A 25,689-nucleotide genomic window follows, 5' to 3' on the forward strand; every position below is an offset into this window, starting at 1 on the left:
TGATGAACTCATTCCTTCACTCCAAAAGTATGTGTTGAGTGACGCTATACCAGATACCGGAGACAGAGTCACCACTGAGCTTAGCCCTGTGCCCTCAAGGTGCTCACGGCAGGTAGGAAGGGACAGCCGTGGACCGCGGGGGGGCACTGATGTTAATGGAGCCCCTTCTGTGTCAGGCAATGAACCAGGAGACACTTTCCACACCACCGTCTCCATCACTTGGAGGTGACGAGCTCTCAACTGTCACAAAGCAAGGAACCTGGAGTATCTTTCCCAGCTCGCATACACTTCATCACTTACTCTTCACGATGAGTCTATGAGGCAAGTATTTCATTTTTCAGGTGAGAAAACAAGCTGAGCCTTGGAAATACTAAGTCACGTGTCCAAGGGCACACAGCTAGGGCTGCGGCATCTCAAACCTGAACCCCCCAGGCTGGCAACTAGGAGCTGGGGCTCAGATCACTAACCCGGATTCTCCAGCCTTTCAAGCAGACAGAAGGAACAGAGGACACAGAGGTCAACGACCCAGACTCTGGTCCCACCGTCCAGATCTACCAGCCAAATCACCTTGGAAACTGGTTCACCTCCACCAGACTCACCTCCACCCTGTCAAACGCCAGAGCAGCTGCCCAGATTCATAAGCTCATGTCTGCTAAAACTGCTTTGGAAGCTGTGAAACCACTATTTAAATATAAGGTACCATTATTTCTATTGGAACTTAATAACCCGAATTCTTGACAATTCCAATCACACTGCCCAAAATTGCTTGAAGCTGATCGACCAGGAAACCTGGTTTGCGGCTCGAGGAACTGAACCTCACTTTTCTGCGTAAGGAGTGAAGTGGTGGTTGATAGGGTCTCCACAGGGACACATCTTGTGCCATTTGAAACTAGGTCCATGTCAAGTATGGAAAGTGGCTGAGAGCTGGGGCTCTAGTCAGGAAGTTTGGGTTCAAATCCTAGTGCTTCTAACTGTGTGACTCTGGGCAAGTAGTAACCTTACCTCTCTGACATCAGCTTCCTCATAATGTCAGTGTCCGGTTCAAAAGGCTGATGTGAACTTTCAAAGATGTGACATGAAAAAGGACCCAGAGCACTGGCGGGCCCACAGAAGGGCTGGTAAAATGTCGACTATCATTATTACTACCGTTACCATGACCCAGATAAGAGTGACAGATACAGATCTATGCAATTACCTTCATAAGTTTTATTAGCTTTAAATTCTACCCAAATTTCAAATTTATATATTTAGCCACCATCAGTAATGCCTTTTTTTTTTTTTTTTTTTTTAAAGATTTTTTTGATGTGGACCATTTTTAAAGTCTTTAAGGAATTTGTTAACAATACTGCTTCTGTTTTATGTTTTGTTTTTTTGGCCACAAGGCATGTGGGATCTTAGCTCCCCGAACAGGGATCGAACCCACACCCCCTGCATTGGAAGGCAAAGTTTTAACCACTGGACTGCCAGGGAAGTCCCCAGTGATGCCTTTTAAATACTAGGAACTACAAAAGTGAGGTATAAAGTTAACATCAAGGGCTTCCCTGGTGGCGCAGTGGTTGAGAGTCCACCTGCCAATGCAGGGGACGCGGGTTCGCGCCCCGGTCCGGGAAGATCCCACATGCCGCGGAGCGGCTGGGCCTGTGAGCCATGGCCGCTGAGCCTGCGCGGCCACAACAGTGAGAGGCCCATGTACCGCAAAAAAAGAAAAAAAAAAAGTTCACATCAATACAAACTAACTGCTGATTGCTTTAGAGAGACCATTTTGTAAACAAAGCATCACCTGGTGAGGTTTGTCTGCTCGCTGAAAAAAGTCACAGTAAATGTGCCCCAACAGTCCTTCAGATTCATGTACCACGGCCTGGGGGGAAAAAATGAATTTAGTGGGAATGAGGCTTTTAGAAACTCTGAAAGAAGAAACACATTCCTAGCACGAGAACCCGTTCACAAAACACCCAGAGCCACAGATATAGACGTTTCACTACTTCCTACGTCCCATGTGACCTCGAGGTGGCTTCCACTTTGCCCTCAGCCTCTTCTCCTGCATCTCCAGGACAACTATGATTTGGGAATTCTGTCGGAAGAGGACACCCTCCTCCACAAGCCCTGCGTCCTGACTGGCAGTCTGCAGCGACGCGGCTCTGCCACTGGGCCCACAGCACCCACAAGAGGTAGGAAGCGGTGCTGGCTGGACCATTTTAGCGACAAAATTATAGCTCCTCCGATCTTAGGATGTAAGGATACGCGAGCACACCAACTCTAACCCTGGGATACAGGAACAATACACAGTGTCTGCCTTCAGCTGAAGAGCAGTAATTAATACCACCACTGACATCCTTCTCCCAAGTCAGGCTTCCAAGAGGCCCAGCTCGCAGGAGGGATGGTCTCCATCTTTGCACAACCTGGGGCCTCTGCCATAAAGAACGGCAACCTTATGCTTTAGGGCTTCCTGCAAGCATATGTTCATTACTCCAGCAAGCGTCTACCAAGCATCTACCTGGTGTCAGGGACTGCTCAAGGCATCTGGGGAACGGCCATGAGCAAAGCCGCAAGGGGCTCCCTCCTGAGCTGGGGAAGCTCTTCATTGCCCACATCGTGCCCTTTCACTCTTTTCACGGTGTGTCTGCACATCACCCACTGCTGCCATTTTGTGAAGCACACAGAAGGATGCCCAGTGACAACCATGCTCCCCGCTGATCTCCCGACTCCACCACCACCTGCCCTACGATCACGAAGTGCAGCCAGGAGGCCACAAGACAGTTCACGTTTCTCGTGAACGTGCGCTAAGCACGTGAGCAAAGAGTAAACAAGAGAACAACACCCCCGTAGGGCCCATAAAGCCTCAAAATCTTATCAGGAAAAAACAATGACAGTCGCAGCTCACATGAAGCGGGCCCTGACAGAAGGGTGGATCCCAGGCTCGGAGTGACTGTCCAAGGAGTCTCACCAAGAACACAGGCCGCAGGCTAGCATCTGGCGCGAACGTGAGCCCCACGGGCGGGCGGGAAGGGGTGGGAGGTGCCTAAGGGAGCTGGAATTAACAGATGCGACACCTGGCACAACGGGGACGTGAAGGGCAACGACAAACGTTCGTTTAACCAGGGTTTGTCGACATAAAAGACTCAACCTTCTATCAACTTCCTTAAAAACAAATTTTTTTTCCAGAGAAACAACTCTGCTGTTAAATGTTTACATTAATTTCAGGCAACAACTGATGTTTAGAGGAAAGTGTTTCTTTCGTAGCATCCTACATCAGAAGTGGCGATTTAGATCTTCCATCGGGCAAAGACAAGCGCCATCGGGGCAAAGCTAACTTGAGATGAAACCGCTGTTAATTCAGTACCAAGCCCGGGAGTCCAGGAGCGCGGCTTCTTCACTCCAACCGGGCCGCTTACCAGTTTCCGAACATCTTCACTCCACACCTCTCCCTCTGCAGGCTGCTCCACACACAGCGAGATCCCTAACAGCCTGTTAAACAAGGTATTCAGGCCTTCCATGCACGCTCCCAGGGAGAAGAACGGGCAGTATGAGCTGGGCTCGCTGTCGTACCTACGGAGGAGAAGCAGCTCAATCACAGTTCCGCTGGCTTCAGTTTCTTGAGGTTAAACTCAGCTAACTTTTCATTGACAATTTACGAGCCAAGAAAGGACTGAAAACCTATGGTAGGTTTCGAGCTTCTGAGGGACTTTCAGACTCAGTCTTCTTCAGAAGAACAGCAGTCTGATTACAACTGTAGTAAGAGTAATACCAGTTGGAACTATAGTGGTAAAACTCACTCTATGAAATGCGTCATATTCAAAAAAGAATGTCACATGTCACGTCCGGTAAAATATTTGTTAATGGAGAAAGCTCCGAAGCTCTGTCATATAAACAATCAGATCTTAATTTATCTTTTTGTTATATATCTTAAACGAAGGATAATATTCTCATAATATTAATCATTCTTCACCCCAAAACAACTCTTTTATGTTTTTTATTCCAACATAAACCAAAATACACCCAGAATGCGTGAGGTGAATGTTTCTGAATCATTACGCCAGGCCAAACCTTATAACCATAGCCAGAAAGAAGAGATCTAGAATGATAGTAGGTACTGAATCTATTTCTACTTCCTGGGATTAACCAAATATGTACAAACTTACGCTCCTTACTAACTGGGGGACCGGATTTAGTGAGTATGAACTGCACCACAAGTGAGATTTTGGTACAGAATCCACCAATTTACCCCTTAATTTCTGATCACTTTTTCATAAAAGCAGACTCAGTGGAGTAAGAGACTCGAGTGGTCCAGCGGCCTCGCTCACTGATTCGTTCACTCACGCAGCCGTCGACTGGCCCGCTGGACGCCGGGGATGGAAGGGGCAGAGCAGCGGGCGCCCAGTAGGCTCAGGGGCCGGTGTTGAGGGAGAGAGGGCAGGGCATGCACAGTGGGGCGGCGAGGGCCAGGGCTTCCTTGTGCAGTGGAGATGGGAGGGGAGCCCAGGAGAGGCCACGGTGCAACCAAAGTACGAAGGCACGAGGCAGCAGGGCCACTGCAGTAACCAGGGGGTTAAACGAGAGCTCAGGACGCAGGTAGATGGGAAAGCGGGGGGGGGGGGAGACGCTGACACCGTGCGGGGGGTCCAGGGAACCGAGAGCCTGGCCCGCGAGCCTGAGGAGGGGGGACTGTGCCCTCAGGCATGGGGTCTCCCAACATTCTGATTGCGCGTCCCTGTCAATAAAATAACTGGACTTATTTCACCCTTAATATGGGTATGTTTATAAATTATAGGCATGGGCTACTGATCTATTACATTTCAAGACAAGACATTTTTATAAGTTGAGATTAAGAAAAGTAAATCTAAACAGGACTAGTGGATTATCCTAAAAAGGATAACCTAGTATCTTACGGGGTTGCTTGCGGCCTGGGAGACGTGGGACATCACTTCTGCAGACACCAGAGGAGTGACCTGGTACCTGGAACCTGCCAGGCTGACGGTGAGGAGAGTGGACGCAGCACAGAGAGGGCGGGAGTCACCCAACGAGGGTCTGAACACGGGCAACAGCAGGGGCTCTAAGACCAGGAGCGAGATCTAAGTTTCTTTTTCTTTTAGATGAAAAAGTTTCAGGACTGTGAGGATTTGGAGGCTGAAGGAGAAAGAAAAGCCTAGACTAACATGCAGGTCTCTGGCTTGAGCAACCGCGTGGGTAGGAGCCATTTAATCAGAGCAATGAGCACACGCGCACGCACATAGGCGCACACACACACAAACTGAAGAGGGGAGGGTGGGTGTGTTTGCAGGAGAAGAAGCGAGATTCAGTTTTGAAGACACTGACCCTGAGGTCCTGGGAGAAGTCAGCACGGAGGCTGTTATGGCCGTGGAGAGTGTGAGCTGGAAAAGGAGAAGGGGAGGGGCTGACAGGAGGGTCAAGGGCAGGTCCCTGGACTTCCAGGTGAAGGGGTGGAAAGGAAGACAAGGAAGAAGAGTTAAAGACGGCAGACTGTCATACAGAGTGAAGGAAGTCGGAAAGAGAAAAACAAGTATCGTATACTAATGCATCTATTTGGAATCCAGAAAGATGGTACAGATGAACTGGTTTGCAGGGCAGAAATAGACGCAGACGTAGAGAACAAACGTATGGACACCAAGGGGGGAAGGGGGAGTGTGGGATGAACTGGGAGATTGGGATTGACATGTATGCACGAATATGTATAAAACAGGTAACTAATGAGAACCTGCTGTATAAAAAGTAAATAAATAAAATTAAATTTTAAAAACAGTTAGAGATGGCAGAGAATTGGAAGAAAGGGGTGTCACAGAAATGGGGAAGGGGGATGTGCTGTAACACGGGAAGTAGCTGCCACGTCTGGCCCCCGGCCCAGCGCGTAAGGACCCTGGAGGGCAGCGCTGTCCCAACGACTCCCAACGACAAGCAGAAAGCCGAACAAGCTGAAACCAGCAGCTCTTCTTAGACCCAGCAGAGAAGTGAGGCCACAGAGCAGATCGCTGGGCCCCAAAACTGGAGAGGCACACAGGCAGATCCAGAGAGCCACAATTCACAGGAGGCTCCAGGGGAGACGAGCACCGAGGTAGGAAAACAAACGACAATCGACAAATTGTCTGAGAGCTAAAAATTCCAGGGGGAATCCCTACACTTTTATGAGTTTTCCCTCCAGGAGCCCCACCAGGTTCTCACAGTGAAGATGGAGAACAATTCCCCCATCTTCCAGCAGAGGAAGGAAAAAGCAGCCATTATGAACTCCACCAGCACGTTCTGCTCTTCTTAATAAGGCCTGCCCTCCAGAGAGACTCTCTCACCAGAAAGAACATCCACCTCACGCCCCCCAGCCTTCCCATCTCATCAAAGCGGAGGGGACTGGAAAGCACTTGTGAAAGTCGCAGCTGAGACGCAGGGCCCCTAACAGACTGAGACGTAACCAGAGGCCTGCAGATCACATCTCCTCCGTCCACACGTCAGCAGGGCTCCCGTAAAACAACGGGGGACACGACCCAGGCCTGCAGGTCCCAGACCTTAGTTAAGCAGAAGTCTCCCGAGAAACCCAAACAGGGGAGACAAAGAGAGCACACCAAAGGAGAGTTACCTCCAGCCCCAGGGTTAATGGAAAAAGCAAGCAGAGCCAGGCTCCTGGCCAGAAAAATATCTAACCTCACACCAAAGCCCTCATTATCTCAGTTCCTTTCACCCAGTATACCATGTCCAACCTTCAACACAAAATTTCAAGTCATGCTAAAAGACACAAAACGCAGTTTGAAGAGAAAGAACAAGCACCAGAACCAGGTTCAGATATGTCAGGGATGTTAGAATTAGCAGGTTGAGAATTCAGAACAACTGTGATTAGCACCGCAAGCACTCTGAAGAAACAAGTAGAAAACTCTGCTTACCTTACCCATGTGCAAGAACACATGGGTAACGTAAGCAGAGAGATGGAAACGCTAGAAACGAATCAAAAGGAAGTGCGAGAAATTAGAGCACTGCAAAAGAAGAACGCCCTTGATAACTCATCAGTAGACTGGGTACAGCCGAGGAAAGGATCAGTGAGCTTGAAGAGACGTCAACAGAAACTTCAAAACTGGTATGCAAAGACAAAAAAGAAAAACAGAGACAGAAGAGGATACCAAAAGAACTGTAGGACAATCACAAAAGGTGCAATGCACACATGATGGGAAAACCAGAAGAAAGAGAGAAAGGAATTGAAGGAACATTTGAAGTAATAATGACTGAGAACCTTCCACACTGAAGACAAACACAAAACCACAAATCCAGGAAGGTCAGAACATCAAGTAGGAAAAAACAAAACACAACACTTAGGCAGATCATATTTAAGCTGCAAAATGTCAAAGACAAAGAGAAAATCTTCAAAGAAGCCAAAGGAGAAAAACGTCACCTCACCTAAAAAGCAACCGTAAGAATTACATCAGACTTCTCTCCAGAAACCACACAAGAGGAGTATGGAGTGACATGCTTACAGTTCTGAAATAAAAACCCACAAACCTAGAATTCTGCGCCCAACAGAATTATCCTTCAAAAGTGGAGAAATAAAGGCTTTCTTGGACGAACAAAAATTGAGGAAATTTCTCACTAGTAGACCAGGCTTATAAGAAATGTTAAAAGAAGTTCTTCAGGAAGAAGAAAAATAATGTAAGTCAGAAACCTGGAGCCACGTAAATAAAGGAAGAGGGTTAGAAGAAATAAATGAAGATATTAAAAAACGTTCTATTTCTTCTGTTCCGTATTTGTTCAAAATAGTAATAGCAATGATGTATTAGGTGATTATAGCTTAAGGATAAGTGACATAATGACAGCAATGTTAGGAGGGACTGGAAAGAGACCTAGGTGCCTGCACTAAGCAACACGCAGTAAGTACTACTGGGAAGGAGACTCACGCTGCTTGTAAATGGATGTGTAAACTTCAGGGCAACTACTTCCAACAGTGAAAAAAGGAGAAAAGCTGGACTCATACAACATACTCAGTTAAAACCATAAAAGGCAGAAAAAGAGTGGAAGACAAAAAAAAAGAAAGGAAAAAAGATGATACAGGCAACAGATAGAAAACAGTAACAAACATGGTAGGTTTTAACCCAATAATATCACTAATCACTTTAAACATCAATAGTCTAAATGTAACAAGTAAAATGCAGAGAATATGAGAATGGATTAAAAAACAAGACCCACTAAATGTTGGCTGTAAGAAACTCACTTTATAGAAAAGAAACATAGTAAAGCTACAACAACACAGCCTATGCATAACCTAAAATATGTACTAACTTGCCCACGACACCTACATATGGTAATCAGGCGAAGCTCAAGGAGACAATTTAGCTTAGAGAAAATAATTTAGGTACAGAATATAGGCTTGTATAATACTCCACCTACAACTTCCACTCTGTATAAACTAAATGAAACTATTATCAATGGTGAAAAGCAAATGGTATTCATTTGAAATGACTGAGAACAAATGCATCAAAAAATAATACAGGGCTTCCCTGGCGGCACAGTGGTTGAGAGTCCGCCTGCTGATGCAGGGGACACGGGTTCGTGCCCCGGTCCGGGAAGATTCCACATGCCGCGGAGCGGCTGGGCCGTGAGCCACGGCCACTGAGCCTGTGCGTCCGGAGCCTGTGCTCTGCGATAGGAGAGGCCACAGCAGTGAGAGGCCCACGTACCGCAAAAAAAGAAAAACAGTACTATAAACTCCCTGTTTTTAAAAAAGCTCTCAAATAATATCCCCTGGCTTACCAGTCCCACCATCTAGAGATAACCACTTGTGTATCATCATTTTATCTGTGTAAGAAGGCTTACGTGTGTGTGTGTGTATACACATCTACATGTACAGAAATACACAGAGATATATATACGTAGACACACATACAGAATCATACAATTCTTATCCTGCAATTTCCTTTTAACACACATCTTTAACAAAAATATGTTTTCCTGTATTTAACAAAAATGTACTTTTAAATACTGTCCGCTTCGGCACATAAAGCTCTGGTCCACGACAAGCACCTGCCATAACTTCTCCAAAGCGTCCACTCCCTGGTGTGCGTGGCCAGTGAGAGTCCGCACCTTGTAAGCGAGTGTCCCGTCCCTGACACTGTCTGAAACGGCCCACACACGGGGATACGAGGAGCTGGACTTCTGATCATGTCTGTGTCAATTTTAACTTCTCTACAGAAAATGCACCCAGAGCTGTGCAGTCAGCTGCTGTTAGTTGCTGTCAGTTCACCTCCGTGACAAACAGCCCACAAACACCCTGCCAGACAGGTACAGACCTCTCTGTGGGATCCATCCAGAAATGACGACGCTGCACAGAGGATGAGATTTTAGATATTTAAACAGGTGTTGCCAAGTCATCCTGCCAACCCCGCAAGCTGTGACAGTGTGCACGCCTGCCCTCCAGGCATGGAGGCCTGGGCCCTGGCACCTCAGGCTCCCTGCCTCTTCCTCTGGCTCTGTGGGCCGCTCAGGCGCCCTGCCTCTCTCCCTCTGGCTCTGTGGGCCGCTCAGGCTCCCTGCCTCTCCCTCTGGCTCTGTGGGCCGCTCAGGCTCCCCGCCTCTCTCTCTGGCTCTGTGGGCCGCTCAGGCTCCCCGCCTCTCCCTCTGGCTCTGTGGGCCGCTCAGGCTCCCCACCTCTCCCTCTGGCTCTGTGGGCCGCTCAGGCTCCCCGCCTCTTCCTCTGGCTCTGTGGGCACTCAGGCTCCCCGCCTCTCCCTCTGGCTCTGTGGGCTGCTCAGGCTCCCTGCCTCTCCCTCTGGCTCTGTGGGCTGCTCAGGCTCCCTGCCTCTCCCTCTGGCTCTGTGGCCGCACCTTCTTTTCCTCTCTGGCAATGTGGTTTTGCTCCTCCACCACTTTTGAAACACTGAACTATTTATTTACTGGTGTGTCCCTCTCAGATAACATCTGCTGATCCCGGTACAACATGACGCCACACGCTACTTCACCCTCCTCAAGTTTTCTGTTACACAGAGATGGAGATGCAGCTATACTGATGACCTTGTTAGTGTACCGGGTGTCAGGAGGGGAATAGAGCTAAAGGCCTCTGCTTTGCCACCCTTTCCTGGGCATCCCCCAAGAATGCACGCAGTGCAGGAGCAGCCCCATCGGTGGCTAGAAAGACGAGGAGAGGAGCTCAGCAATGCTGAAGACGGGCCTGGCACGGGGAACGGACACAGTCTAGACAGCAGAGATTCGTTACTTTGGCAAGGGAGGACTCCTCATGGCAAGTATGTCCATGTTCCCTAAATTTAATCTACAAAATGACAGCTTACCCACTGTCATCTGGGTGATGCTGCGGGTGACAAGTGCTCACGAGGACCCTGGGCCCAGCCTTTTATATATACCTCACCTAAGAGCAGAAACAGCCCTACAAGGTCACACTTTTACCCCCATGTCACCAGTACGGAAACAGGTTTACACAAAGACAAGTCACCTCCCCAGGTTACGACAGGACTGAGCACGAGGGCTGAGGCTTCTTTAACTGGACAACAGCAGTCCGGGAGTAAACGACACCAAAAAGAGGCCTGCAGGCCTGCTTTCTTTGGGCCCAGGCACTGAGGTCCCTCCCACAGTGTGTTACCAGTGGAAGTACTAAAGGAAGCGCTACACCTGGATGTTCGTCCTCAGTCACGTTTCCCAATGGTCGGGAGTCAGAGCCCTGAGTTCACTGCTAAAGCTGCACCCCGCGAACAAAAAGGTGCTGCCAGTTTAGAGAAGAAACCAGAAGGGGAAACGAGCGGCGGGGAGAAGGCGGGGAGCAGGGCTGAGGGCCCGTGTACTGAAGAAGGAACTTCAGGGAGCAGGAAATAAGTACCGTCAGGAACCGCAGAGGTCGGGGTGTTCAGGGTTAAAGCAAGGGACAAAACTGTGTGCGTGGCAGGTGGCTGGTAACTCGGAGAGAGCATCTGATCGACTGTCAGGGCCACAAGTCAGACGACAGAGACCAGAGAGAGGAGGCATCCGGTCTAGACTGCTGGGGGAGGTCTGGCAAGAAAAAACGAGGACTTCAATCTCTGCAAGGGTCATGGGAGGGGCGACTGTCTGTTTCATGACAAGGAATATCTCAGCACCTCTGCAGGCAAAGGGGAAGAAGTTAATCAAAAGGAAGAGATGGATGATACGTAATAAAGTCAGAATAAGTGCTGAAGCAACGCCTCTAACGGTGTGAGACAACATTATCTTAGACTTGCACAGTGCTTCACAATTTGCCAAGCACTTTCAATCAGAAGCCTCCCATATTCCTTACATAATCCTGTGAGACAGGTGAGGCTAGAATTATTACTCAGTTTCACTGGAGGAAATTGAGACTGGGAGAGGCTGGTGACAGCCCAAGGCAGTCTCGAAGAAAAAGCCCTGGGTTGGAAGTTAAAACCTTGGCTCTATCTCTTTCTGTGCTTTGAGAGCAAGTTTTTTTTTTTCTGGCTTTTGGGGGCCTCAACTTCCTCACCAGGAAAATGAACTATTGGGTTTGCCAAAAAGTTCGTTCAGGTTTTTCCATAAGATGTTACGGAAAAACCCACATGAACATTTTGGCCAACCCAATACAACATGTCCCAGGCCCCGCTGACGATCAGACAAATGCATGCAAAGAAGCTGGCACTGTGCCTGGAGAAAAGCAGGCACTCCGTCCATCACAGCGACACTCTGTCAGGAAGCTTGACTTAATGCTGCGAATTAATCACCTACTATGTGCCTGATGACAGTGTGGAAAGAGTAAGGCCCCAAAACCATAAGGAGCACCTAATATAAGTGACAAGGGACGTTAGTGCAGAGGGGATGAAGACGAGGCTGTGGTCAGTTCTGTTGGGGGGGAGGGCATGAGGTCAGGAAGTAGCATGGGGGGGAGGGTCAGGGAGAAGCAAGGGGGGAGGGTCAGGGAGAAGTGGGGCGCATGGGAGGGAAGGAGGGAAGGGCATCGGGGGAAGGAGAACCAGGGGAGGGAGCGGCTGCACAGAGCACCACAGGCTCAACCACAAAGACCACCCGCCTCACTCAGCGGTCTCACACCACAAGGAAGAGACCCCCGAGGCCGGTGCCCCACCAGGCTCTCCATGACCCTCTCAAACAAGAGGCTATTCCCTCCTTAAGAGCAGCCGGAAGGGAGAGGCCCAGACAGGCTGTGAGGGATTCAGGAAGCTCCAAGGTATTTCCAGCAGCTACACCCCTGCCGAGGCGCCCTGACTGCCTTTGTGCACTCAGCTTACATCCGCAACCCACAGGATGTTCAGCGTCACAGGTCACTGAGGCCTTCCGGGATGCCAGGCTCAGGGGGCAGCACCACCACCACCACCACCACCCCCGTGCCCCCGGGGCCACCATGCTGCTCCCCCCCCCCACCCCCGCTTGCCATGCCACCTGCTCGCAGCATGATCCCCGTAAGAAGAGAAACCACTGCGAAAAAAATGTCCTCCCTCATCTAGAGACCTCCCCCCAAACAAGAGAAAAGCACAACAGGTGACACAAAACCTCACAGCATGTCACAGCCACAGCCCAACCTAAACACAGTAAAATTTAAGTGTATTCCGAGGATTTGGTTTCATCACCCAAACTCTTTCCTAGTTTTGCAAGAAGTTTACTGCTATTTGTTGTAAAGGTGCTCCCCTGACTTGAATGCAGAAATAAGAGATCTCTAGAATCCTCAGAAAAAAACTGGAAGATTACTGTTCATCTACCATGGCTGGTAAGTGAAGCTCAGTAAATTCTCTGCTATTTCTTCTGGTTAAAAATATGCCACGTGTGGGTTTACAAATTTTCAGTTTTCAAAGAACATATTATAATCAACATGGTAAATGGTATAAATTAGGTCTTTCTTATTAAAAACAATAGAATTTAGCAATATCTCAAAATCCTCATCAGGAACACCATCATTAAAGTAAGTACAGAAATACTAGTCAGTAAGAGACTTTCCACTGAAGAATTCATTTGTTGTAATTTAAGTTTTTTAAAACAAGCAATGGGGGCCTCCCTGGTGGCGCAGTGGTTGAGAATCTGCCTGCTAATGCAGGGGACACGGGTTCGAGCCCTAGTCTGGGAAGATCCCACATGCCGCGGAGCAACTAGGCCCGTGAGCCACAACTCCTGAACCTGCGAGTCTGGAGCCTGTGCTCCGCAACAAGAGGCCCGCGACAGTGAGAGGCCCGCGCACCGCGATGAAGACTGGACCCCGCTCGCCGCAACTAGAGAAAGCCCTCGCACAGAAACGAAGACCCAACACAGCCAAAAATAAATAAATAAATTTAAAAGAATTTTTAAGAATAAGATAAAATTTAAAAATCAATATATCAGTGTCTCTGTGAAGCACACTCTATGAGTCAGACTTACATGTCAACTTCTGATGCACCTGGGATGAAGGTAAAGAAAGAACTTGGACTTTACTTCCAAAAACCTTGGCACTGAACGTAGTGAAAATACAAAACACAGTTCAGTACGGTCAGTGAATCCAGGATGAAACTGCGGGTACCACAGGTTTCAGTCCCACCCTATTCTATTCAGTAAGTTAAGGCAGGTGTGGGAACCTGCACAGCAGACAAGTGCTTACAGAGGGTCCCTGCAGGACAAACACGACAGATAACAGACACTTAGGAGGCGCAGACATAGATGTGTGACGGCACCGTCAGAGCTATTTTCAACCTCACCAAAGGAAAATGGAACACACAGAATGTTTCTGGCATCAGGAATGATGTTCTCGGCAGGATCACAGTGTGACAGCTGGATGACACCATGAAACTTGTCATCGTGAAGCCACCGGGAGAACGACTGTTTTCTCCAGCTAAATAAAGGTAAGGTAGCAATGAAAGAACCGAAAGGTAGTAGGAACCCTGTTTCCCTTTCAGGTAACCACACACTGAAAATACCGTTTTCGTCTCTGTTTCATAAAGAACTGGCCATCGTCCGTTTGGTCCTATCTTGACTTCTGACTCTAGAGGCAAGAAAACAGCTCCAGCCAAATTGCCTGGTAAGGAGGGGGCTCTTTTCCTTAATGGTGGAGATCAGATACACGGTTCACTGGAAACTGCTCTTTTATTTCCCCAAATTTATTTATTTTACTTATTTTTGGCTGTGTTGAGTCTTCATTGCTGCGCACGGGCTTTCTCTAGTTGCAGAGAGCGGGGGCTACTCAGAAGCGGTGGCCTCTCTTGTTGTGGAGCACAGGCTCTAGGCGTGCATAGTTGTGGCATGTGGGCTCAGTACTTGTGGCTCACGGGCTCTAGAGTACAGGTTCAGTAGTTGTGGCGCACGGGCTTAGATGCTCCACGGCATGTGGGATCTTCCCAGACCAGGGCTCGAACCCGTGTCCCCTGCATTGGCAGGCGGATTCTTAACCACTGCGCCACCAGGGAAGTCCTGGAAACTGCTCTTAACACAGATCACAATACAATTTCATCCTCACCCTAGAGAGGTAGGAAAGGGAACCTTAGGGGAAAGGATGACCACAGTCACGCTGACATGGCACCAGGTGACAGGACCCCATCATAGAGGCTGGAGCCAAATCCCAGGAGAGCAGGGAGACCTCTATTATGACAGCCTCTCACTCAGCTTCTTCAGTTCCATCAATACGTAAAATCAAATAGCCACACGTGAAACACAAGAGAGCATAACCAACACAATTGGGGGGGAGGGGCACAAGAGCCACGTTACAGGAAGACAGGAACCAGGGAAATGACCCCACGTGAAGGCAACCAGATCAGCCCACGAGCTTGGAAATCCTGTAGGACCAACGACCTGGTCTCTTTAGCGAGTGGCAATGTGAACAAGGTCGGCTGGGGCATGACGTGTGGGGAGCAGCTCTGGAGCAAGAGACTCAGACAGAAAGCCCAGCAAGCCAACTGGGAAGAAACAGACTGGAGACCATCAAGGAAACAGGGCTGTAGTCGGGGTACGAGATGACGCCCATGAACTGCTGCCAACTTTACTGGGTTCTGGTGGTTCTGGAGTCATATAAGAAAACAGCAACGTACTGAGAGACGGAAAGAATACACAAGAGTGACATGACACAAGGGCTAGGATTCAGCTTAAAATACTTTAGTAACAAGAAGGAAGGGAGAAATAAGAGAGACCAGTGAGCAAACATGGCAAACAAAACCTTGATAATTACTTCATCTGGGAGATGAGTATATGGGGGTTACTTACATTATTCTCCCTATTTCTGTTTATTTTGAAAGTTTTCATTGTAAAGGTTTTCTTAAAAATTGAAAGCAACGAGCTCAGTATACATATGCTAACAAATAGACTACACAATTTCACGTATCAAGCAGTCGTATTATCTTGAAACACCATACCATCCTTCTATGGAAGTCCCATGTTTCATGAATAGTTTAAAACACAAAACATTCCTATATCATTCTGTGAATGCTCCCGACATTTCAGAATATACCTTGGCAAGGAATAAACTCTACTGAATCCCACATCCCAATGACATCATTCTATAAAACAGCACCAAAACAAGTGAAATGTGATTCACTGAAACTCATCCTTGGCAGAAAATAAATAAAGTCCTCGAGCATTAAAAACAAAAATCAAACACTGGAAGGATGCAGTGAACACTGTAAGAATGATTGCTCCTGAGGGCAGGGGTGGGAGGAGGCCGCGCACAGCATTCGAAATACCTCAATGGACACTTCGTGTTGTTTTCAGTTTTGTCCCAACCACGTGAATGTATTAACTCTTCAAAAATAAAAATTTTAAATAAAATCATTGCACACACGCTTTTCGTAAAGAATTACTTTCACTCTTCCATGAAGAACTTAAAACTTGAAAAAGAAAAAAATTAAGGTATTTTTGCTCTTGAAGATTCCCCATTAGCTGCTTCTGCCACTGTTTCCCAGGACTCACCTCTCACAGTATGAAAACACAATTTCCTATCTTTCTAACAGGTTCTTTCTTCTCTTATGCGAACATTAAGAAATGTGAAATAAATCTTAAGTGTTTAACACGTAGGCCAAAAAAAGTCCCTGGGTAACTTGAAAAAAAGCTCAAATCAAGGAAAGCCCCTTCTGCTTTTCATTTCATGTCAAACCACACATTTTAGTCTTTACTTGCAAGTAGAGGCGTTTAACGAGGATTTAGAAATCTTCACTTTGTTCTACCCTTCTAACCCCAAACCCAAACTATTACATTTTCCCTTTCTTTTCTCCTCCACTACCTGCGCCTCTCAGTCTACTCTAGTCAATCAAGATGACTGACACTGCAAACCAAAACTCCATCCTCTGCCTTTCAAGCTACTCAAAATAGAGGTTTTAAACGCCCCAATTCTTACAATCCCACCTAAAGCATTTCTGCATCCCTTTTCCTGGTTCTTTTACTGAGTTAACAGCCAAATAAGTGAACTGAAGTCCCCTGCGGCTGTCAGGTGGGTTACATTGTGTTCCCAGGAGAGTGGTGATTTCTACTCTAAGAACCAGCCAGCCTGGGGGAAACCTCTCAACAAAGGAGCATCAGAAGACCTCCAGAGGTCACGCTGCCTTCAACAAACCTGACAGATGAAAAATGCCATCCACAAAAGTATGTTCACCAAAATAGTGATCACTGGGTTGCTTTTACTACGGATCTCCAACCACTGGTGTAGACACAGGCTCCAACAACGGCTGTCAGCCAGCACGTTTCCTGGGCCCAGAGCGTGTTCCCCACTGCACTTCAAACAGAGGAGACAAGACAAACGTTGCTCTGCGCTTCCGGGCGTGGCTGACAGTGAGGTCCAGAGGACACTGTGAGCGCCCGGCTGTGCGGCACTTGGGCTATAAGCACAGGCCAGGGGGCTTCGGGGACTCCAGGCACAATGTCACAGGTAGGGCAGGGCAGGAAGCCGCAGTCTCTGACACAGAAAGGGACCAGGCAGGGGACAGGGTTCAGTTTGGCCGAGGTAACCTGAGGAGGACAAGGGTGGTGAGGGAGAACCAGAGGGCATGTGTGTATCTTTCGTTAGAGCCACGCGGACCTTGAGCGACGCTCCAGCTTCATTTTAAAGGCGGTAGTGGGGCTGTGACCTTGAAGACGGAAGGGACCCCTGTGTGCTGTCCTGCCGGCCACAGGCAAGCTCCCCTGCCCTGGACACGGCCACCAGGATGCACAGGCAAGGTGGACCCCTGTCTCTCTCACCAAAAGCTCTCTGATGTATTCTGCTACTCATTTAATATAGTCACTACATTTCAGATGAGTGTTTTCTCAGAGAAGCTTTAAGGCAGAACTGAACCTCCTTCAAAAGATTTGAGAGGACAATTACAAAGCATCTCTTAGAGGGGACCATTCTCTAGAAGAAGGTCTACAGATGGCCAATTCCACATAATAATGTTATTTTAGTACTAAAAATACAAGCTGGCTGAGGATAAGTCACTTTCCCAGACTGCGTGTAGCACGTGTCATAGGGGAGCCAGGCCTGTCCGGGGCCTCAGCCCTCAGGAGCTCCTGGCCACAGGGCCACGCTGTCCCCAACCCTCCCATCTGGACAAGAAGACCCCATCTCTGTGGTGGGTGCAGAGGAGTCAGAATTCCCAACCTTCGGGGGGCTCCGGGATCTCTAAGTACTGAGTCCGGAGTCAGGCAGCAACCTAAAGACTTCCCAGTGGTGCATTTTGGTATAAATGGAGGACTCGCTCCCCTTTATTCAACAGCTTCTGTTTAAGATCACTGTCAAACTTCTCAGGGATCGCACGCCCTGATTAATGCATACGTATACTTCATAACTGATTCTATCTTTCCAAGTATTCAAATATCCACATGTAATTTCCACAGAACCACCACTTGGGTATGCTATACTTACAGAGCACAGTGAAATGACAAAAATATCGCTTTTAAATTTAAGGCTAAGGTATTAAAAAATAAGGGATGGGAGGCACTTCCCTGGTGGTCCAGTGGTTAGGACTCGGAGCTTCCACTGCAGGGGACGTGGGTTTGATCCCTGGTCGGAGAACTAAGATCCTGCATGCCACGCAGCACGGTCAAAAATAATAATAATCGGGCTTCCTTGGTGGCGCAGTGGTTCAGAGTCCGCCTGCCGATGCAGGGGACGCGGGTTCGTGCCCCGGTCCGGGAAGATCCCACATGCCGCGGAGCGGCTGGGCCCGTGAGCCATGGCCGCTGAGCCTGCGCGTCCGGAGCCTGTGCTCCGCAACGGGAGGAGCCGCGATAGTGGGAGGCCCGCGTACCACAAAATATAATAATAGTAATAATAAGGGGTGGGGGACATGATGCAGAGGAACACCACATAAAAATCACAGTGGCAAAAATCAGAAAGAAACAAGGACATCTAATTTACATTACTTTCCAATGTCAAAAATACAACGAAAAACTTTACATAAATATGGAACATATTAATAAAAAAATTAACATTCCTGTATGCTATGTCTTGGAAAGGATTTTAAGAGAGAAATGCTATTTTTTAATGCAACTGTAAGAACAGGATATGAAGTCTGGCAGCCATAAAACACAACTGTGGAGTAATGTCTTATTACTAGCGTATCTTACGTTAAGCTATAACGTATTCTAAGCACTCACTGTTCATCAGGATCAAGTTATTATAGACTCTGAACTACAGTTTACATGCTTTCATAGAGAAGGTGACGACACATGCTGAATCTGGGACACATGTACAAGAAATACCAGCTGACAAAGCATTATTACCTACAGGTTAGGAGACGCCTATGCTCTGTAAGTAACACTGGTTTGGGGAACAGATACGTAAGGAGAGGCCACAGAGGGGAACAGATGGGAACTCAGTGGGTCAGCTCTTGGACACACTGACCGATCTCAGGCCACCTCCTGCTGCTGGGGCAGAACGAACAGGAAAAGCTACGGGCTTCTGCTTCTATGACAAATGCTGAAAGAAACCATTAGAAGAAGCGGCGTCTAATTTTAGTGAGGTGCTTACTACCCTTTGCTTGGTGCTTGAATATAATGCATGGTAACCAGAAGACTCCGAAGTTTAGTGCCAACTGAGTAAGTATATTATCGTGATATATGCCATCACGATTCAGTAAAGAAAGCGGCTCAAAACTTCTATTCTCTTCCAGGACCTAAGTCAATCCTAACTGCATATCTAAAAAATGAACCGTAAGAGAAAAATGTTAAGGATTTGTTAAAGGCTAAGATTCTGAGATTGTTAAAAAATATATTCCTCTTGCAGATGTAAAGTTGCTTGGGACATAAACATTTTTGTGTTCACTCCGAACAGGCCTCCCTATTTTGTGGGTTTACAAGCAAACATAAAAATGACAGAAATAGGGTACATTTAGGGGAAAAAGCATAGCTCCTAGTTTGCCACAGTTTAATAGACGCAGAGGAATACAGAAGCCAGAGGAGTCCCTGTATCAACATAAGTTTCCCAAATGCTTATTTCATTTATATCCTCCCAGATGTGCCAATAACATGCTGACGTGTTCCAATCAAAATGAGAAAACATAAGAAAACCACACTGTACCATGCCAAGTACTACCGCATTCCTCTACTGGCTCAACAAGTATTTGCCGAGCACCCACCCCGGGCCCGAAACGGGACACGACGAGGGTTCTAGCAAAGTCCCAGCACCCCCAGCTCAGGGTCTAGAAGCCTGGACAGCACCCACAGGAAGAGACGGAGGGGCCGGATTCCAGCCATGCGGGAGATACTCACAAGGTGTAAACAGGAATGACAGAAGCCACAGAGGACGGGCTATGGGGGAGGGACCACTACAGGCCTGGGGGAGGGGCTTCCCAACCCAGATAAGTGACCTGAGGGCAGCTGCTGGCCACTCCGTCACAGGGCCTGAGCTTGAGGGGACGCAGGTTTGTAACGTGGGCACCAAGTGAAGGGACAGTTGCCCAGTTAGCAGGCAAAACGCTCAATACGTTATTTCTTTCTTCCTTCTCACATACAAGTATTTCTCAAAAAACGTACCTCTCTGCACGAATCACACCACTGTAGTAGGGGGGATCCCAAGGCATTAATTCCTACAAAGGAAAAATTCACTGTTATGAAAGCTGTTGACTATTTCACAATTTCAATCAATAATTTAGCCAACTTATAAAATGTATACCTGTTATGATGCCAGAAAAAGGTTTATAAAAAGCCTAAAAATTCATGACTTGGCAGGAGATACGTGCCTTTTTGACTTCCCTGCAATCAGTGAGTTGAGAGGTATAAATAAAGCATAATTGCAGAATTTGGGGAAAAGCTAAACAAATGTCATTCTAAAATGTAAACTAATGGAAGTCAAAATTGATAGATTAAATTAGCCACGCTGAAATTTTCCCCAAAATGTAACCCATGTTTTAATCCATAAAACATACTGCAGGTAAGATTAGGGAACTAAAGGTGAGACTAGAGTTCTTTCTAAATCTAAGCAAGAAGCTTAGGGTGGATCCCAGAAATGAAAGCAACAATTTAAAACGTAACTAAGGCAGAATTAACTCTAATCTTGGCAAAGAAAATATGTCATAAAGAAACACTAGAACAACCATTTTTGACCCCTGGTACACAGTCCACAGCACGGGGACTCGCAGGGCTTCCCTGCCCCCCCACCCCCGCCGGCCTCCTGCTGCTCCTCCACTGCAAGGCAGACCCCTCCCTCCGGCTCTGCCCAGAGGGCTCTTCCTTGGCGGTCGCCAGCCCCTCACTTCTTCAGGGCTGCTCCGGTGTCATCTTCCTTGGGGGGGGGGGGGGGGGGGGGTCTTCACTGCCCAGCCCCTGTAAGACAACAGCCTCCATCCACTTTTTCTGCATTATTTCCCCCACAGTTCCTATCACCACAGGACTAGCACGATACTGATTTTTTTCATGTGTTTACTATCTCTTTTCTTCCCCTACGACGTAAGCTTCGTGACGGCAGGGATTTTGTTTGCAATTTTCCCGTTGTATCTTGGCCCCTGAATTCTGCCTGTTACACAGTAGTCCCTCAAGAGTTATCTGTTGAATAAAGCAACAGCATCTCCCAGACAGTATTGCTAAATGCACTTCAACTGCAAAACAAAACACCTGGCACTGAGAAGAGCTCCGTGAACGAGGCTTCTATCCTTATTACCAAGGTCTTTTAAAGGTTCAGTTTAGACATTATCTCCTCTGCGGACAAGGTATTCTTTCTCATGCGCCATGCTCATACTTTTATCAGGGAAGGGAACCAAGGTAAGACATGGAGGTTTCCTTTCTTTCTGCCCATGAGTTCCTGAAGGGCAGGGACAGCATCCCTGGGACTCTGGCCCCTGAGTGATCAGTTTCTGGCACTCATGGCCTCCAACAGATGACTGTTTACTAACTGCTACGTGCCAGAAAGAGCGCAGGCTCTAATGCAACAGAGACAAGACACCGTCCCTGTACCAAGAGCTGACAACAGTCCAGGCAGCAGGCAGACAAGCAGCCCGCCAATCAGAGAACAGTGTGTCACGTGTATGACGCTGTACCACGCCAAACAGCCCACGAAGGGTGTTAAATCACAGGGGAGGGCAGGAGACGTCTGCAGGAGACAGAGCCTGAGCTGGGTTGTGAAGAATGGGAGCACGTAATCCAGATGTATGGCATTCGCTGGCACATAAACGTCAGTTACAATTTAAAAATAAAGCATAGCATGGTAAATCAACTATACTTCAATAAAAAATAAATAAAGTACAAGAAGGGAAGCAAAGCAAAAAGTAAGTGAAAAGAGCGCACGAGCGTCACGCGGCTGTCAGCAGTGAGCGGAGAGCACCGACTGGGCTCCCAGGCAGAAGAGGAGGACGTCGGGAAAGATGACGAAGGGCTTGGTGGGAAAGCCAAGAAATGGGAAGGTAAATCTAATAATTACCTGAAAATGTTAAAGAGTGCAAGGCCCAATCAACGTTTCAGAAAAATCCCTCTGGCAGCCCTGCATTCACTCATTCCCATTCCGAGTAAGTACCCAGGACCTTCTCCACATCCAACGTGGGCCAGGCACCCAGCAAAGCAGTTGGAATGCAGGACAACCTCGAGGGGAGCAGAACAAAAGGCTAGAAAACCAGTCACTGTCGTCTTGGGGAGAAGGAATAATGACCTCAGCCAGGGCTGTGGCAATGGGCACAGACAGGGGACAGAGTTCCCAGGAAGGCAGAAGCCGCAGGCCTCGGTACCTGACACTACGGGCGGGGGCGGGTGTGAACACCCGCAGGGCTCACTGACACACAGCTCGTGGCGCCCGAGAGCCTGCCTTTCTACCAAGTGCCCAGGTGCTGCCTTCCAGGGAGCAGTCTGAGAACCCCTGGTCTAGACTTAGTCCAGGGTCTGGCTAGGGGAACAGTGGCACCTAGGGGAACGGTGGCACCTTCACCAAAACGGGGGGTTCAGGAGAGAAGAAAGGGCATTTCCCAAACATCCTCAGAACAGCCAGCATCAGTAGCTACATAACATGTCCGGGGCTTCCCTGGTGGTGCAGTGGTTAAGAATCCGCCTGCCAAGGCAGGGGACACGGGTTCGAGCCCTGGTCCGGGAAGGTCCCACATGCCGTGGAGCAACTAAGCCCGTGCGCCACAGCTGAGCCTGTGCTCTACAGCCCGCAAGCCACAACGACTGAGCCTGCGAGCCACCACTACTGAAGCCCACGCGCCTAGACCCCGTACTCCGCAACAAGAGAAGCCACCGCAATGAGAAGCCCGCACACCGCGACGAAGAGCAGCCCCACTTGCCGCAACTAGAGAAAACCCGTATGCAGCAACGAAGACCCAATGCAGCCAAAAACAAACAAACAAAAACATGTCCAGGGAGAACAACTTCGAGTCATATTAATGAATTAGCTTTTGGCAACACACTTCACCTTTTCTGTTCCTGTGCTCACCAAGCTGAATTCTGATCCATGATCTAGTTTCCTAAGTGGACCTACCTACGAAGCCGAAGTGGGTGGATGGCTAATCCTAGTTACTCTGCTAGATACAGCTCTGACTACCACTTAACAATCTCACATGCTGCTCCAGAAATCAGTGACTATGACAGAATTACTCCATTTCATGGTGGTAGGATCTGGGAAGCTGGTAAAGAGTTTCTAACCCTGCTCAGCAGCCACCAGCAACCAAGAATGACCACCACCAGCAGCTACAGGAGAGGGGTCCAGACACCCCAGCAATCCCGTGGCACCCCGAGCCAGATGAGGACCCGAGCCCTCACACCTGGGATCTCATCCCTTTTCAGGGCACACTCTGGCCCTAAGGACACTCAGTCTGACTGGAAGAATCATGTAATCATTTGATCTTAAGATTCAGTGTTTTCAAGATGGGTTACACTTTGTCAGTCAACATTGATCTACTTAACTGAGCTCCACAGGTTAGCAAACAAACGTGTCAACTGCAAGGTGAGCACTGATGCTGAAGCTGCCACCGGCCAGGCCATCCCCTCCTGAGCCCCCTAAAGGTGCTTCGCACACAGACGCCAACTCTCCATAGAACAGAAGCAACCTTTGTGTGAGCAGATATTAACACAGGTTGTGTTAACAGACTCTGTGTGTGTGTGTGTGTGTGTGTGTGTGTGTGTGTGAGAGAGAGAGAGAGAGAGAGATAGCAACTAACCAACAAAAACAATGGATTTCCTGGAATGTCAGACTCCGACATTTGTATCAAATATTTCAATACTTTATTCCCCAAATCCAAGGATCAGAAACAAGACTATATACACCGTCAGCAAATCACAAGAAAGTTCTAGAGTCAAAAGATAAAGACCTCAGCTGACAGACTGTTTATATTATAATAAAAATATCCCAAGAGGGTCACTTACAGAATTTTGAGGATTTAGTTTCATTTTCATCCCTCGTATCATCTCAAAATCTTTCATAGTTCTGTAAAACAGGTTTATCAGTAATTGTTAGGACAAAATTTTCATAATTACATTATAAAAGAACTAGTCTGCTTATGTTACTTTCCAATACTCATGATAAAATTAGAAGTAATTTGTAGTGCAAACGCAACCAGTATTAACCAAGTTTTACATGTGCTAGAAGAAACGATAATATATACATCAATAAATTACTACAATTTCTACCTTAAAAAGCACCTTGGCAGAGATATGTCTTGAAAGTACTAAAAGCCTGGAAAAACTAGCAGTGTTAACAGAAACATGCGAAGTGCAAAGTGTTAATCAGTAAACTTTAAACCACTGCTTTTTTTTTTTTTTTTTTTGCTGTACGCGGGCCTCTCACTGCTGTGGCCTCTCCTATTGCGGAGCACAGGCTCCGGACGCGTAGGCTCAGCGGCCATGGCTCACGGGCCCAGCCGCTCCACGGCATGTGGGATCTTCCCGGACCGGGGCACGAACCCGCGTCCCCTGCATCGGCAGGCAGACTCTCAACCACTGCGCCACCAGGGAAGCCCTAAACCACTGCTTTTTGCTACACCTTAAAAAAGAGGCTAACAAATTACTTCCTATAAAAGAATATTAACACAGATTATATTTAAGATTGCTAGTCATAATTTTTCCCCTACCAAAAACCTCCAGCTGGGCAATAATCAAATATGTACTTAATATTCACAGAATATGAAATTTCCGTTAGAATGAACTCCTATATACCACTATAAAAATCTGAAGATAAGTCTGCTCAAAATATAATCTATAGCTACATACAAGTGAAAAAGAATAATAATGCTTAACCAGCAAGGCAAAGTAGAATAAAGTCTCAAATAACTGCATAATCAACACTACTTCATTATATCAAAGCCACGACAGCTCACTGCATTGAAAGATAATTTTAGAATTTATAAATAGAATCCAAATTGGAGAGGACTGTGTTCTAAGGCATGAGTTTATAACAGAAGATGGAAATTGGAGCTAAAATTAACACGCTGCTGCAGTCAGGCAGCAAACGAGGTTTTAGGCAGTGCCATAGGAGAGATCACGGTCTCTCACAAACGTGCCATGCCTCGTCCTAGAGCCAGGGTGTCTGAAGGCTCCTGGGGGGCTGGCCCCCAGAAAGAGCACTACCAGAGTGGCCCCGAGGATGAGGGCCAGCCCAGGGGGCTGGGCAGGGAGAAGGCAGGCAGTTGTGACAGAGGGACCACTGAGAGCGCTCTTAAAGCACACAGCAGGGCAAACAGATCCATCTACCATCCCCACCAGCCACCCACACTGAGGCCGACAGAAGAGAAATACTACATTTCCAGCTGATGATAAAACTGATGGTACAAGCTAAAATATATAGTTTCAAAAGGTTTGGGAAATTTTAAGAAGTCCCTATCAATGATGAGTTCCTCAAGACGGCTGACTGGTTCATCAGAGGGGACAGCCCAAGTTTCCGAGACTGTCACCTTCGGGGGACGACTTTGCACTTTCAAAGGAGGGCTCACTGTTCATCTAATCTCTTGAATAGTCCACAGATCTGACGCAATATTCCAACACTTATATTCTTAACAGGTCACTAATTGTTTTTTTATAAATCAAGTCTTAAAAAAAAAAACCTAAATAAATAACATGTACTCTAAAGAGAATACAAAAACGAACCTTTCAGAGAGTTTGTCAGATAGCTTCTCAAGGAACTGCATGACAGTCTCTAAAATGAAAATCCAAAAGAAAATATCTTTAACTACATAAAATAAAATGTACATGCCTGTTAAAATTATAATGTGGTGATCATAAGTCCATACACTACAACGCCTTTAAAGTGAGGATCCTCAAAGGGAAGCTGGGTTGCTAACATATGCTAGGCATTTCTGGATGATGATAATCTTTATTAAATAAACGAATTAAACTGACATAGTAATAATCAAAGCCTTAAATGATACCCCAAAATAAAAAGTTAAG

General features: G+C 47.4%; 1 protein-coding gene across 2 annotated transcripts in view; it reads right to left on the reverse strand.

The window, feature by feature from the left end:
• Positions 1–25,689, reverse strand: part of MIPEP (mitochondrial intermediate peptidase) — a 133,205-nt gene that overhangs the window by 86,381 nt on the left and 21,135 nt on the right. Inside the window, exons 8-12 of one of the 2 annotated variants that reach the window (XM_032611433.1) lie at positions 25,390–25,438; positions 23,674–23,734; positions 19,864–19,916; positions 3,393–3,546; positions 1,781–1,858 (exon numbers count right to left, since the gene is read on the reverse strand). In XM_032611433.1, coding sequence (XP_032467324.1) covers positions 1,781–1,858; positions 3,393–3,546; positions 19,864–19,916; positions 23,674–23,734; positions 25,390–25,438 — 395 coding nt within the window. The remainder of the gene's footprint in view (positions 1–1,780; positions 1,859–3,392; positions 3,547–19,863; positions 19,917–23,673; positions 23,735–25,389; positions 25,439–25,689) is intronic. The other variant, XM_032611434.1, reaches the window with a different exon arrangement.

This window comes from Phocoena sinus, chromosome 18, assembly GCF_008692025.1.
Source record: "Phocoena sinus isolate mPhoSin1 chromosome 18, mPhoSin1.pri, whole genome shotgun sequence".
In the NCBI taxonomy this organism is placed as follows: domain Eukaryota; kingdom Metazoa; phylum Chordata; class Mammalia; order Artiodactyla; family Phocoenidae; genus Phocoena; species Phocoena sinus.